This window comes from Phyllostomus discolor, chromosome 14 (genome assembly GCF_004126475.2).
Source record: "Phyllostomus discolor isolate MPI-MPIP mPhyDis1 chromosome 14, mPhyDis1.pri.v3, whole genome shotgun sequence".
Lineage (NCBI taxonomy): Eukaryota > Metazoa > Chordata > Mammalia > Chiroptera > Phyllostomidae > Phyllostomus > Phyllostomus discolor.
Genome location: NC_040916.2, coordinates 27,153,920 through 27,169,366, shown reverse-complemented (window position 1 = coordinate 27,169,366; position 15,447 = coordinate 27,153,920). Strand labels below are relative to the sequence as shown.

Below are 15,447 nucleotides of genomic sequence, written 5' to 3'. Positions count from 1 at the left end.
TGTGTGGGTCCGAAGGCCAGCATCTCGGGGGTTCAGAGGTCGGGTGTGGCTCTTAGGTGGACAGCAGCAGCCGCGTGGGGCGGCTCTGGGGAAGAGAGCGGGGAAGCCCACCTGCGGAGGCAGCCACAGGGGAGCAGGTGTGCGGAGGTGGGGCCGATTTGGGGAGGAGCCATTGGTTGCTCAGCCACTTGGTATGAAAACTGGGTATCTGAAATTTTATCTCAAGGATTAAGTAGCTTCATAAATAATCTAAAACAGTTGTTGGCTTTTAGAATTTCGTAAATGAAAAAGTAAAGTAACAGTTGTTACCGTACTTTTCCAGGCCTTTGGGGAAATTGAAATTAGTTGTGTTTTATTACTCTATGCTTTCCAGGCCTGTTGGCAGATAACACGAGTGAGTTTATTGGTGTAAGGACTAGTTTGTAGCGGGACACTGTCAAGACTCTTGTGGTAGCAAGGGGTGGAGAGTAGGATGTTTCTGACACCTGAGACATAGCGACTACCATTTTCTTAATATCTACTAGTTTGTTTTAAAATGCTGAGTCGATGCCCTGGCTGGTGTGGCTCAGTGGATTGAGCACCGGCCTGCGAACCAGAGGGTCACCGGTCACATAACTGTATCGACCGAGTGACCGTTCGAAGAAAGGCTCTTTAGGAACCTCCGAGTGTTAATAATTCTGAACTGATTTAGTTTATTAATCATCTGTATACCATGCAAGTGGCCACTCTTGATTGTACCTTTCTTCAGATTTGGGCAAACCGCTGGGCTCCGGAGACTGACTCCTTCAGAGCCACAGGTCCTTACCGGCCCCCTCCCTCCCTCCCTCCCTCCCTCGGGGCAGGACGGCTCTCCCTTCCCCGGTGCCGCCTGCAGTGTCCGCGCCCGCGTAGGCGTGGGTCCCGGGCACGGGCGGGAGGCGAAGCACAGAGCGCTCTAGCGAGCCGGGTTTCTCCGCCCGTGATCGGCGGATTGGTGTGTGGGAGGGTTAAATAGCTGCTGCAGTGTCCGGTGTGTGTGTGCACGGGTGCACAGCACATACGTGCATCGTGTGCGTGTCTCTGCCGCCCAGTCCTTAGGCCCGTCAGGAGAGCAGGTGTAGACAAACGACGGTGTTATGGGGAGAGTGGACAGGAGGAGGTAAAAGTAAATAGGAAACTTTTATAGGAGATGGAAAGGGAAGAATCGGACACAGTGACCTCTGTTGCCCTGTCCGGTAGCCTGCCTGCGGGACTCGAAAGCCTGATGTCTTTGGCTGTTGACACAGAGCGGGTCCCACTCCATCTGCAGGTCTCCTCACCGGAGAGCTGCCCGCCGCCGCCGTCACCGTTGTCACCCACCCGAGTGTGTCCCCGTGTGCGCTCCGCTCACCCTTCACGCGCACACTGACGCAGAAAACCCACGTCGTTCAAACAGTGCGCCAGTGAGGTGCCCTCACACTGACACACCTTGTTTGTAGGGCTGCCTTCCCGTGTCGAGGACGCCAGGCCGGGGGCTTGCGTGCACGAGCGTGTTTTTCTGGCCGTGTGCTCGGCCCCGCGCGGGGGCTCTGGTGTGCCCGTGTGCACCCTGTCCAGCGTGTGCCATGCTGCTCTTTCATGCCTCGCTCTCCGTCTTTGACCTGCAGCACGCCGGAGCAGGATTCCCGGAGAGCGAGCCCCAGCACGAGCCCTGTGAACCAAAGGAGGCATCTTCTCGGGTTTTCTGCCAAGGAGGCGCAGGACACACCCGACGGCGTCATCCGGAAGGACAGCTTCAGGTGAGCGGGGGGTGTGCTGAGCTGGAGCCGAGAAGCTGATGTGGCTCCCCTAACCCTAACCCCCCCCTCCCCACCCTCGACCCGGACCCTGTCCCCCTCAGACCCTTTCCTCCGACCTCGGGGCCGCCATCGGCTCTCTCTCTCGGCTCCCACCCCAGGGTGGGGGTTTTTAACGCTTGGTTTCTTGTCTGGGTCCGTCCTCACATGAACACCTGCAGAGAGAGGCTCGTTTCTCCCGCCCCCGCTGGGATCGGGGCGCAGGGAGACACGCCTGTGCCCGTCTGTTTCAGGTACCCCCACGCCGTCTCCGATGACAAGGCCCTGATGGTGCTGAGCGAGGAGCCCGTGCTGTACCTGCCGCCCCCTCCGTGCCGGCCCCTGATCAACACCACGGAGTCCCTCAGGTGCGTGTCGCCGAGCGGGCTGTGGGGGGCGGGCGCCGAGGGGCTGAGCCACCACTCGTCACGCGCCCCGTCTGCCTGAGAGGCACAGTGCCTCCGTTCCATGGGGGGGTGGCCCCAGACGTCCCCCCGAAAACCACAGAGGGATGCTCGTGTGGAAGTTGGGGGTGTGTGTCAGTCGGGCGGGCGGTGACACCGCGGTGCCAGGGAGGCAGTCACTGGAACACACGTGACCCCGGAGACACTTGCCACGGGTGCACCTTTTCCCACCTGCTTCTCCTTGGAACTTCTCCTGCGGTTTGGACCCTGTCCTGGAACCTCAGAGCCCGCTTCGGTGTTTCGTGGTTGATAGCAACTGTGGTTACGTGGACGCAGTCCCAGCGGCTTTGCAGCTGCTCCAGAGAGGGAAATACAGGGGCCTTTGGGTAGAGCCTGGCTTTTTAAATTTCTGGTTGGAAAATTGGGAAACTCGGATTGTGGTGCTTTGAAATCTCCTTTTCTTCCCGAGCATTTGAGTTCGCTCTTTCCCTTCCCACAAAAGAGGCGATTTTCAAGGTGGTGACGCACCTGTCGTCGTCAGACACCCTGTGGCCAGCTCCCCTGCCCGTCTGGACGCGGGAGTGCAGCCCAGGGCAGAGGCAGCAGACGCTTTCCTGTGGAAACACCTTTGCGTCCGTGTTTCCACCTGGCAGGTGCTCAGGTGCGGTTTTCTTTGCACCTTGCCCTGGAGGTGGAGGAGGCCACCTCATGACAGCTGACGCCTGGTGAAAAGCAGCTTAGCTGCGCCTGCCCTTCCTCCAGGCGGCAGCAGCAGTGAGCCCCCGGGCACTTGGAGCGCCCTCCGCAGCCTGTGGGGTGCGGTCAGACTTCTCTCTGGTCTTCACCCTGAGGCACGCGCACACTTACCGGAGCTGCCTTGCAGGCTGAACCACGAACTGCGGTGGTGGGTGCACAGACACGAGGTGCAGAGGACCAAGTCGAGGAGGATGACGACCCAGCAGCCCAAAGCCCACGTTCTCCAGGTGCGTCTGCGCCCGCCTCCAGCGGCGGCTGAGCGTGTTAGCTCCGTGGGGGGGCTGCCCCCAGCTGGGGCACCCCGTCCCTGGAAGACCTGGGGAGTCTGACCCTCGGCCGCCCCTGACGGTCCCTGCCCCCTGCCCGGGGTCACTGGTGTGGGGCTGGACTGGGCACCCCCGGGGTCCTTGCAGAGCCGCTGCTGTTTCCTGCTCTCGTCCACAGACCCGCTGTCACGACACCCACATCAGATGTTTTTTGTGGCAAACACGGTGTGATAAGTAATGCAATAACACCGGTTACGTTCTTTGTTCTTGGGGGTTTTCAGAAAGGGTGGTGACACAGAGGGCAGGTGGGGAGGGAAGGCCCCTCTGTGGAGACTGTCCTTGGGCTTGGGGAGCCCTGCGGGTGGACGCTGGCTCTCGGGTGGACCTGGAGTTGGGTGCCGCTTGCCACAGAGCACCGTGCACTGTCCCTGCGTCACTGGTCGGGGGCCTGTCACTCCTCTGAGGCGCAGACCCGGGAGCACAGTGCTGAGGGTGGCCCGGTCCCGCCCGCACGGAGCCTGCTGTCCGGTGGGGGCTGTGCCGCCGTGTGTGAGCGCTGAGGGTCCGGGCGCTGAGGGCGAGGCCGGAGGCCTGTGTGAGCTCTGACGTTACTGCCCACCTCACGTCCTTGCTGACCGTGACCTTGGCTGAGTCCCTGTGACTGCGACTGCCTGAGCCCACGGCTAGTTTTTCGGCTTCTCTGTTAAGGGGGTGGATTCTGGGTAGGCCAGCAGCATCTCCAGCTTCTCTCTGCCTGCCATTGCCGTCGTCAGTGCTTTGCAGCCTCCTGTTTCCCGGGCCCAGGGCCTGCGGCGGCGTCCCCGGGGGCGGGGGCGGGGGCGGGGTTGGGCACGAAGGTTTTTGGGTCGACTCAGTAAACAGCAGGGGCAGGCTTCATGATGGACCTTCCACACTTCAGGAACTTTCCATTGGGAAACTAATTGTTTTAGGCAAGCGTAAATTGTTATCTTTTCAACAGTACTTGTATGACTTGGCCCTAAAACTTGGAATGCCTGAACTAAGCTTTGGGGATCTTAAGCCAGAAACTTGACGGGAAGGGTCTCAGATGCCTCGGTCCCTCTGAGGTACCTCTGCGCCCCGACTGTGGCCGGAGGAGCCCCGTCTCTGCTGGTGCTGGTGCCGTGCCGCGCACACACAGTGCGTGAAGCTGGGCGGGGAGGGACGCCGTGCGGCCACCGCGGTGGGAGCTCGGTACCTGTGGCTGCGGAGCCGGTCGGTGCAGGCGACCGCCATGCGCTTCCATCTGCGGCACCTGCTGCTCTTCTCTTCCAGGGTGCGCTGCCGCAGGGCCCGCCTTCGCAGCTCCTGGCCGTCCAGTACACGGAGACCCCCAGCGCCAGGTGAGTGGGCGGGCACTCTGCCCAGTGGGGGCCGTCCTCGCTGCCCTTGGGCTCCGTGTGCAGGAGTCCCCCTGCTTGTGGGGACGTGTGTGCAACCCAGTGCAGCCAAGTGCTCCAGGGCCGCGCACGCCCCGCCTCCTGGCGCAGGGGTCCTCTGCGGGGTGGCAGGGCTGTGTCTTCCACGCTTCTGTGCGTTTGGCCGGCAGTCGCCCTGGTCCGCGTGTGCCGGAGTGCGAGCTGTGTCTCGGGGGCTTCAGTCTGGCCCGAGTCACCCTGGGGCCTGTGGCCGGGAGGCACACGCCCCCGTTCCAGAGGGTCTCAGGGCAGCAAGCTGCACGCCGACTGTGGGTGAGAACACAGCAGCCGGGGGCTGGCAGGCATCCCAGCCCCCTCCTCCCGAGGAGAGCGGGGTTCGGCGTGTGCATGGAGTGGGGACGCCGTGGAGAGTCTCGGGCGTGTGCCCAAGTTCACGGTCAGGCATGGCCCGGGGGCACACGGCGTGACCTCAGAGGGAGCCGTCACGGCTCACGCAGACTCTCCTCTTGGCCGCGCTCTTCTCTTACGTGAATAGAAATTGGAAAACTAAAGGTTCGTGGAAACTGTAAAAGAACGTGATACCGGAGGAGAAGAGTAAGCTGTGTTTGGGAAGGATAAGCGTTCTTTCTTTTCGTGTCCTTTAACCCGTGGTGTCGGCGTCCCAGTCGCCGGGCACTGGGGTTCAGGGTCCCTCTGTCGGGGCCGCGGCACTTCCCACGTCTGACCAGCGGTCGCCGGGAGATGCCTGTGGGCGGGGCCCCACACGTGCTTCCCGTCCCCTCTCACCCCAACCCCGGAGTGACCCCGACCCCGGAGTGGCCCCGACAGGGTCTCCCCGCGGATGCCCTCGGGGACGAGGACAGGAACTCCGAGCCAGGCTGCCGTGTTCGGGACCCTGCACCGCCTGCACGCCCTGCACCCCCACAGCCTTGGAGGCGGGCGGCCAGTGCCGACCGCGGTGGGCGGCCCTGGCCTCAGACTCTGTTCTCGTTGCCAGGAACGGGCAGTCGTGCCGGCCGCGGCTCTTCTGTGGTCTCAGCGACGCCCGTGGCTGTCTGGGGCGTTGCAGCCGCGAGGCAGGGATGGGGTTCTAGCTCAGCCCGTGGAATCTCACCGGTCTCCTGACCTCTCGGGCTTTCCAAAGTGTTGTTATAAAAACTGCGGAGATGCCGCTCCGGTTTGGTTGAGATTCTCACGCTTCAGACGTGGGCTCAGAGGGCGTGTCTCCGAGGGCAGGCGGCGCTCCGCGGTGCAGGAACAGTGCCTCCTTCTCCCCGCAGGAGGGCGGGGAACGAGCTCCAGGTGTACCGCGCCTCCCCCCGGAGCCACCAGGACTTCTTCGACGCCATCCGCAGGAGGGGGGACACCTTCTACGTGGTGTCGTTCCGCAGGGTAAGTGCGCTGTGAGGGGGGGGACGCCTTTCCGAGAGCCCGCTCAGCCCCTGGCACGGGGCAGAGCCCGGGGCGTGGCTGGCGTGGACGGGGCTGCGGGGCGAGAGGGGTGAGGCCGGGGCTCCGTGCCGACACAGCGCCGACTCCCTGCTGACGTGTCTGCCGTCCCTGTGGCCTCGTGGCCGCGCCGTGTGTGTGTGCTGCCAGAGTGCCTGTGGAGGCCTGGGGTGGCCGTCGGGTGATGAGATGTCGCCGTCGCCGGGTGAGCCGTGGGCCGTAAGGGTGGCAGCCGTGGGGCGTCCGCTCCGTGGTCCCGAGAGGCCGCCCCCTCCTCTGTGCTCCGGTGACGCCGGCGCCTGCGGCTGCGGAAGGTGGTGGAGGGTCCTCAGCTCACGCAGCGTCCGCGTCCGCACGAGCGGTCTTGGATGTCACATGTGGTGACCAAACGGAGCACCCGGCCTGCGTGCCGTCTGTCTCCCCTCTGAAGGGAGGACGCACGCGTGTGGGGTGCCCTGTGCGGATGGATGCCTGTGCCGGGTGTTAGACCGGGAGCGGGTGAGGGAGGGGCTGGAGTTCCTCGGTGGTGTGTGTCCGAGGACTCCTCCTTCTGGCAGGGGGGGGTGTGGCTGCAAGTGAGCGCGCCCCAGCAGCAGAGCAGAGGGCGCCTCCCGGTGCCCCGTCCCCCCGCCGCTCGGGGGCCCTGGGTTCCCTCCTCGGTGTCAGTGCCGAGGAGCCCAGGGCCTGGGGCCGGAGACGAGGCAGCCCGGCCTGCCCTGCGTTCGTGGTTCTCGGTGACACCTGCTGGGACGGTGCGGGGCCCCCGTGATGGCACTAGTGACGACGCCTCGGGGTCCCCGCCCCACACACGCCCGGGGGGCCCTGGGCACAGCCACGTCCGCAGCAGGGCAGCTGCCCGTGGGCTGACGAGGCCGAGGGGAGAGGAGGGGGTGCGGCAATGAGGTCCAGCCCCCGGAAGACGGGGCTCGGTGGAGGTTGAGATGAGGACGCTGCCGAGTGTGCCGTGCGGAGTGCGCTCCGGGGGGTGTTGTAACGCACAGAGAGCTGACCGCCGAGGGGCAGGGTGCCGGCTGTGCCACTCGGTCCAGACCGGGGCGCGTGTCGGAGGCAGCCTCGTGCGGCCGCGGGCGCCGTCCGGTCAGGCGGTCTGTGTGTCCGGGGAGGAGCGCCCTCTGTGGGCGAGGGCGGTCCTGTCCTGCCTGGGAAGGGCCGCTGCGGCGTGTTTCCAGCGGGCGCCCCCGCGTCTGCATGTGTGGAAGCGGCTTCCTGTGCGTGTGCCGCGGAGGGCGCTGCCAGAGGGCGGTGGGTGCCACCGCTTCCCTCCTGGTCCTCGTGGAAGCCGCCCTGCCCACCCCCACCCCCACCCCCGGTCGGGGGCCCGGCTGGGCGTCTCCGTTCCCGACCGACCTCCGACCGCAGCCCCGTGCTTCCCGGGGAGCGGAGAGGGAGGGTGGGCCTGTGCGTCCTCAGACCGTGGTCGCTGGAGACGACATCGCGTGTCCTTCTCGTGTTAGTGGTGGGGCAGAGAGCGGGTTTCACCACAGAGACCACAGGCCGTGTCACGGGGAAGGAGTCTGTTTCTCAGGCCCCGGCTCGTGCCTCCTGTCCTTGCTGAGATGTAAGGGAAAGGGGTGAGGCTTCCGGGAGTGACCGCCCGCCGACTGTGTTGCTGCTGGACGTGACGGCCCGCTCACCCGGTCGAGGCCCTCACGGCCTGCCTGCCCCTGCAGCTGGCCCCCGTGCCCCCACGCCCCCACCCCCCGCAGTGGCACGGCTGCTGCACCCCGAGGTGCGCGCGTCCCTGCCGTCCCTTCCGCTCTCCGGGGAGTTTCGCCCCCCGCGCCCACAGCTTGTCTCCCTGTCGAGGCTTCTCTTTTTCTCTTTCTTGACTGTTTTTCCAGGGCTTGGGGCAGGGTGTGGGCAGGTGTGATTCAGTGTAGTGTAGCTAATGCAGTAATAAGAAAAAAATAATAAATAAGTAAGCCACTCAGAAAGAAAAAAGAGTAGTGATGATGATGATGATACCTTCAGTGATTCAGTCGGTGCCAGCTGCTATCCTAAGCTCTGTGTAAGTATACAAAAAAAGAAAAGAACAAATCCGGTTAAGTCGAACAAGCGTGTTCCCTCGGGAAGGAGTGCGTCACGTTACAGGACGCGCCACGCGGTTTCGGAGCGTCTTCCCCGCTCCGCTGCTGGTCTTCTGTGCGTCTTCCTCGGGGGCTTCCGAAGGGTGGAGGCGGTCAGCGCTGACGGAGTCCAGCTTACCAGCGGTCTTTCGTGGTTTGTGTTTTTGTTATCCTAAGAAACCTTTGCCTAATCCAAGGTTTCAAAGATTTTCCCACTTTTTCTTCTGAAATTTGTGCAGCTGGAGGTTTCGCATGTGGGTCTGTGATTTGTTTTGAGTGATTTTTGAACTGATGGGGGGACGGACCGGAGCTTCCCGCTCGCACACGGGTGCCCAGGGCCGGCGGGCAGTTAGTTCCTGCTGGTGCTCACCCCACAGCTTTCGCGGGAAGGACGGCAGCGGGGCGGAGCGTCAGGTCTGCACCGCGGCCCGTCGGGTCCTCCTAGTGCGCGCCCTGGCTCTCTGGGGAGGCGGTGTGCTGGGCTGCGCTTCCCGGAACGGCACCCTGTGGCTTCGCTTCTGCAGCCTCAGATTTCCCGTCTTCGTGCCCAACCAGTGCACGGTATTGATGTGCTCTCTGGAAACGTAGCGTAGACTGTAGGTAATTACCGCAAAGTGTCATGGGCAGCGGGAGCTGTTGCCAAACCCAGACTCTGGAGCCCAGATGCGGTGACCTCGCAGCCTCGCCCCCACCGGCCACCGTGCGGGGGTGCGCAGGAGAGTGAGCAAAGGGGGACTGGAAATGGAGTTCTTGCTAGAACTTTCCGCCGCTTTTTGCCCAGTCTCCTGGTGGGTTTTCCCCTTTATTTAGTGAAAGAGAGTTAGACCTAGAACTCTTAAAACCGCACGCATCGTGCACGTGTGCGTGTGTTGTACATGCGTGTGCACACACACGTTGCAGGCACTGGCCCACAGAGCAGACAGAGCAGACAGAGCACGGGGCAGAGCGAGGTTACCCTGTAGCTCCGTGCAGCCTTGCTCAGGAACGAGGGGGGAGCGGTTCCCACTCAGCTGTGAGTCATTGCTATTGGGTTCAGCGGAGAAAATAGCTTTTGGGGCTGATGCAGCACTTTTTGCAGGCGGCCATGGAGGCGGGGCCGCGGGCCGGAGGAGCCTGGCTCCCCACCAGCATTGTTCTGCCGCCCCCGGACTCGGGAGACTTGGGGGGGGGCAAGCAGAGCCCCAGCCGCCTTATCGCCAACAGGGGGGCCCACGGGGCCGCCTCCCCCTTCGTGGGTGGAGAGGGGGTTTTTAAATGAAACAGCGAGTGGAGCGCCAGCACCGTGCTGACACGCGGTGGGTGTCGGGTGCACGTCTGCCCCTCCCATCCGTGGGCTGACCTCTCGGAGAGCGCACGGTCGTGGTTTCAGGGACCCAGCAGTGGGTGGGAGGGGGTGCCTCCGTCCCGTCTCTCTGTCCCGCGAGGCTCGTGAAGGCCGGGCGTGGGTGCGCGGGCCCGCCCTCGCCTCCTTGGGGGGGAGCAGGGGCCACACGCTGCACGGAGGGGCCCTCCACACTCCCGGCCAGGGGGCCAGAGTCTCCCTCCGGAGAGCACAGCCGTGCGGAGGAGCCTTTAGAAAAGGGGTTTTAGGGTTCTTGTAGAGATTTCCTGTGTTCTGATTCCATGTTCGTTTATCGTGTTGTCTAGACTTCGATTGCACGTAGAGAACTAACAGCAGATGCCAGGTTTCCTGCAGTTTGGGGGGTTCACTCAACTTGCCTGCCCACATTGGTTCTGACAGAGTCGGTGGCATCCGCTGGGAAGGGAAACGAAACTCGGTGGCCTTAATCTGACTTTCCCAGTGGACACCAGAGGAGCCTGAGGCCTGATGTGGGGCGAGTTCGAGTGTGTCCAGGAGATAAACAACCGGCACTATTGTCGTGTGCAGCATGGGCCGACCTTGTCTTCCCGTAAATACCAATGACGTAGACACACAGTCACACACGGGTTGGCGACTGTCGATGCCGTTCGACGAGGCGGTGAGTCCTGACTTCCCGTGTTCGGGTGAAGCCCGTTACCTGGCACTTTCACAGGTGATGGAAGTCCGCACATTGTTAAGAAGGTGAAAAATTAGTGACAAGTAATTTGATTGCAGGTTACAGAGCCGTTCAAGTCTGTTCAGACGGAACAACCTAAGTCTGAGGCTTTGGGGGCAGCTCTTCAGAGATAAAGTTTATCTGGCTTACTTTTTAACGTAAAACGTGCGTGCACGTCATACCCTGCCCTGGAGGAGGAAGGGCCCCGCTCCTGTGCGAGGACGATTGCTGGCGGTTCCCGAGCCCTCGTCCCCGGAGGGGGCCTCGCCGACCCTGCGCCCCGCCCGCCCTGGGGAGGGCGTGGGGTCTCCCCCAGCAAGCACTCGTTAGAGCCCAGGCCAGTTCCGGCGCAGCTGTCTCTATCGGCACTTTTACCGGATTTCACTCTATTTTTGTGTGACTGATGGGCGTTTAAAATGTAAATCCAAGAAGTCATATTTTCCATCCCCAAAATGTGAATCTTACTTTCATTCTGAAACAAACAGTTCTATATTAAGAACATAAATGGTAGTAATAAATAACAAAACCCAGAATTTTTTGGAGTGGTGCCTTTGTTGTTGCTCTTTAAGAGAAAGTACGAGATATCCTCAGAGCATAAACGGTTTCCTCAGACCTTGAAGAATTAATTTTATTATCCACAAAAACTGTATTCTTGCTAAGTTGTGCCTGTTTCAATAACTGCTTTACTTTTATAATTATAAATAGTTCTTTAAAATACAGCTCTCCGCAAAGCATGTTTATTTTTATCAGGAGATTTAATCGGTTCTGCTGTCACTTACCCAGCAAGTATTTGAGTAGCTGTGGGTTCCAGGCATAGAAATTCTTTGGCTTTTTTCTTTCTTTCTTTGCTTTTGACTAGTACTGTTGCTGGTGAGAATTATCTAGAGGAATTAGAAACTCACCGTGCATTTTCTGTCTGCTGGTCTGAAAACGTAAGCCCCGGCTCGTGAGTGCAGCGTTTGAGCGTGGAAGTGACCGTGGGGGAGTCACACCCTCAGTGCGGCCGCACCCCCGGACCCCGGGGTCCCGGGACGGGCGGGGCCGGCGTGCACCACCCTCGGGCGCCTGCGGACGCAGCACAAGGGTATCGTTCGGCTGCAGCGGTCCTGTGCTCGGGCGTTTTCTCGCCTCCTCCTCTCTCCGTTGAAATCCGGTGTTGTTGCCAAGTTAAACAGGCCCCACACGAACCAGAGGTGACCAGGAGGCCGCAGGAGCGCTCGCAAGCGGGGGCACCGCCCTGGTACTTCCCGAGGCCTCGGGCCGTTCCGCTCGGGCACGCAGCACTGCGCAGCCACCGGGCCTCCGGGTGACGGCCGCCAGTCGTCCGGGCTGCGTGTAGGACCAGGCTGCGTGGCCCCTGGTGGGGTACTGGCGCGTCCCCAGTCAGGGCAGAGCGTGGAGCCCCGTGCGTGGAACCCCGTGCGTGGAACCCCGTGTGCGGAACCCCGTGCGCACCGCCCCGTGCGTGGAGCCCCGTGCGCGCCGTCGGTGGGAGAAGGGGCAGCCGGGCCTCCTCCCTCTCCTGCAGGCCCTGGGAGACCTCGGCCGGGAGGAGCCCTTGGAGCTCCCGAGGGGCCTTGCCCGGGGGTCCCGTCCCTTCCGCTGGGCCGGCTCTGCCTGAGAGGTTCTACCGGTTTGCTCCTCCGCTCGCTGGCTCGCCCCGGGGGCCCGATGGACCTTCACTGTCCCCGGGCCCCGCGCTGCCACGGGACCTGTGCAGAGGAACAAGGGGACACCCTCGTCCCCAGGAGTCTGTCACGGTGGGGAAGACCGACTCGGAAATCGGGAGTCGCACACAGCTCTGGGGTAGGAGCCGTGGGAGGGGCAGCGGAGCCCGCCAAGGCGGCCCGCCGGGTGGCTGCTGGCTCTGGCGCGCTGCGGCCCGGCCCGGCGGTCGTGGGGGTCGCGCGGCCAGCCCTGCGGCAGCGCTGCGGCGGGCGGCGGGCACCGTTGCCCCCGCGACTTCTTCGCCTGCGTCGGGGGGGAGGGGGGGTGGCGGGAGGTGTTCTGGGGCTGGTTGTGCGATCGGGTGGGGAGCTCGTGGGAGCAGGGCGCAGGCCCTGGACGCAGGGCCGGCCCCGGGGAACAGCGGCCAGCGGAGCCCCTGGGACGGGCTGGGACCAGGCGCCCGGAGCTCCGCCCGCCCCGCAGAAGACGGGGAGGAGCAGGCGTGCGTCCGGGCAGAAGGCGCCGCCGCTCTGCACCCCGTGGGGGAAGGGTCCCCCTCCTCCTCCGGGCGGGAGCTTCTCTGGCACCGGTTTCCGTGGAGGACAGACGGACAACCAACCGGAAACAGCCGTCTGGTTTACAACCGCGGGAGTGAACAGTCGTGTGAGTTAAACACAGGTAGTATCACGCTGGCGAGGTTCAAGCCAGCAGCGTGGAGTCCCGTGACGTGTGCTTGCGAAAGTCCCAGCCCGCGGGACTGTTGACAGTGGTGTCGTGGGGCGGGGGACCCTTCCCAGACCCCGATGGAAAGCCTTGTTGCCGCTAGTGGCTGCCGCCTGGGGAAGGGAGGAAGAGCCAACGTCCCCAGAGGCTCCCCGCTCTCACCCTGCTCCAGGAGTGGCGCTGCCACCAGGCAGGCCCACCACCGGGAATGGCCTCGCGGCCTGGAGTTGCCCGGCAGTTCCCGTGGGCCCCCCCGCGTGCACGCCCACTGTCCCAGCGTTCGGGGGAGGACGCACAGCCGGTCCCCGGCGGCCGACGGGCTGCCACTGGGGCGCACAGGCCTGGAGAGCTCACCACCCACCCTGAGCCGCGCCCCCTCAGGTATTCTGCGAGCGAGGAAGGGCTGGCGTCCTGGCCAGAGCAGCTTCAAAGCCAAGGATCTGGGACCCGGCGTGTCCCCAAACTGTGCTGCTTGTGTCGTTCGTCACGGACTCGAGCCGGGGCTGCCGCCGAAAGGCCCCGCTCAGAAGTGCCCCCGTCCAGCAGGGCGGCCGTGCCCTCGGGCTCGCTTCCCCTGCGCCCGGGGACGCGGCCCGCGGTGCCGGGCGGCAGTGCCACTGCGGATTCCACGCCCAGTTCCTTCGGCCCCGCTCCCTGTGGTGTTCCTCTCGGGGAGCAGCGCATGGGGGCAGGCCCTCTGCCACAAGGCCCTGGGGCGGCCCGGGGGGGGGACGGCCGGTCTAGAAGCAGCTTCACAGGCAAACGTCGCCCAGGGCTCTTTGTCCTGTTCTGTTTGATGGCGCTGGTGACATTGGACGGTCAGGGCTCCTCCGAAGAACCACACGTTTAAAGGAAGAGTAAAGGAAGCTTCTACAGAACAGGGCTGCTTTTACACCATCACTTTTGGGGGGGGGGGGTTGCAAGGAAAGGAGTGTAAGGGGCGTGTTCGGGCCGCTGTCGGCCTCCAGTGCAGCAGACTGAAACGAGACCGGGCTTCCACGTTTGGGGCGGCCGGCACGCGCTGCCCCGGGCCCAGTGTGCAGATGCGGGGGCTCCCCGCCTCGGCTGGACTGCGATCCCCCACCTGCTGTGCTTCGGCTCTGCCAGGGGGGGAGGGGGCACGTACCCAGTGGTGGGCCTTACATGCTCCGGAGAGGTGGGCGTGAGACCCCCCTCAGGACGGAGGGGAGTCCGCCGGATGGCTTCCCCGTGCGGCCTCTGCCGTCGCAGCGTCCCCCTGTGCGGACTTCCTCAGGGTGCCTGCCCTTCTGGGGGTCCCTGCTGAGCCCTCTGTCCCTCACGTCCCACCTTCCTTCCTGCAGCCGATGCACCCCCCCCGGCCCCTTCGAGTTGCCTACCCTCTCGCTGGGCTGTGCGCCCCTGCTCTGTCCCATAGGCCCCACCTCGGCCGGAAGGCTCCGGGCCTGAGCGGGCTCTGAGCGCAGCCCGGAGACGGTGCCTGTGCGGGGCAGAGGGCCCCTGTGCACGCGTCTGGGCTGCACCCGTCACCGGAGCGGCTCGGGGTCCACCCGGGACGTGCTTCGTGACCCCTGACCCACTGCTTTTGCGTTGCCTTGTCTGTCTCGGCTGACGCAGCGAGAAGACGGTGAAGGTGGATCGATGGAGCACATGAAGTTCTGTCCCAGTGACCTTGGCTTGTGTGTTGTGTCTGCAGTTGTACCCAGAAAACGGGCCTCGTACTTCCCGGCGTGGACATGAGTGTTTGTCTTTTCTGGCCTGCAGAGATTAGGACGATTTGCAGACCGGTTTAGTGGAAACGTTATTTTCAAAGTAAACTGGAAATGAAAGCACAAGTAAGACAAGGTTAGAATTTTGCTGAACTTCTTGCAAAGCCTGAGCCTTCAAATCTGACCTTAAAAAACAACAAAAGTTATTACCTAATAAGAAGGCGTCTGTTTGCGTGTGACACCCCCGCCCACCCCCCTGAGAGTTCCCCGTTTCCCTCGTGTCTCCTCCAGGCGTGTGCACACTGGGCGGCAGCCGCACCGGCGCACAGGCGTGTGCGGACGGTGTCAGGCAGGGCCCTGGCTGCCCGGACTCCCCCCGCAGTCAGTCCTCTGCGGTGTGAAGTGTCTGTTCTGTGTGCACAACAGAACCAACCCTCACCTCCTGCTTGTTCCTTGACTCTCAGGCTGTCAGATCCCGGGCCGGACCGAGACAGACGGTGTCTAACGCGCAGGCGTGTCTCCGACCAGGAACACAGGCGTGTCCTTCGTAGTTCAGGGCCTCCGGTGCCTGCGTTCCCCTCTCCGCGCCGACACGGTGTCACGCTCCAGTGGAGCCGGAGCACTTGCCTGACGGCCCTCTTTCTGCAAAAATTAAGCCCTTTGTGGTTTTCCCCTTTCTCGAAAGCGGTTGCAAAATCTTTTATAATAATAAACATATCTTGTGAACTGTTACAAAAACGTAATACCCAATATAAATCATTTCCCTATTATTAGTACTTAAATCCCTCTTTTCCTTTTAAAAAGACAACTGGATTGAGAGCGTGTATTTTAGTTTTTGCTCTTAAGAAATAGTTTTAAAATCCCATTTTGAAGTCAACTACAGTTTAAATTCTTTCTGTAACTCATGAGAGCTACTGACTCCAGTTCGACTGAAAACTCGCAGTTGGTAGATCTGGCGTGAGAACTGAGTGGAATAACCTTTTGTGAGTAAAAGAGGCTTAATTTCAGAGTTCCTGAGTTGTGGGGATCCCGTTTTTAAAAGTTATTGCGTTGTTTATAAGTTTTTAGTTTCTCAAGGCAACGTTTTTTAAAATAGTCTGTGGAGTTTTCGTGTTCATACAGGATTCTTACCACACAATCTCAACCATTAATAGATAATTGTGGTGAGTTTTAAATGTTT

The 15,447-nt window shown here is 62.3% G+C and overlaps 1 protein-coding gene across 1 annotated transcript in view; it reads left to right on the top strand.

The window, feature by feature from the left end:
• Nucleotides 1-15,447, top strand: part of ATF6 (activating transcription factor 6) — a 48,777-nt gene that overhangs the window by 23,322 nt on the left and 10,008 nt on the right. The window contains exons 10-14 of the mRNA XM_028503457.2: nt 1,626-1,757; nt 2,048-2,161; nt 3,081-3,180; nt 4,513-4,580; nt 5,897-6,008. Coding sequence (XP_028359258.2) covers nt 1,626-1,757; nt 2,048-2,161; nt 3,081-3,180; nt 4,513-4,580; nt 5,897-6,008 — 526 coding nt within the window. The remainder of the gene's footprint in view (nt 1-1,625; nt 1,758-2,047; nt 2,162-3,080; nt 3,181-4,512; nt 4,581-5,896; nt 6,009-15,447) is intronic.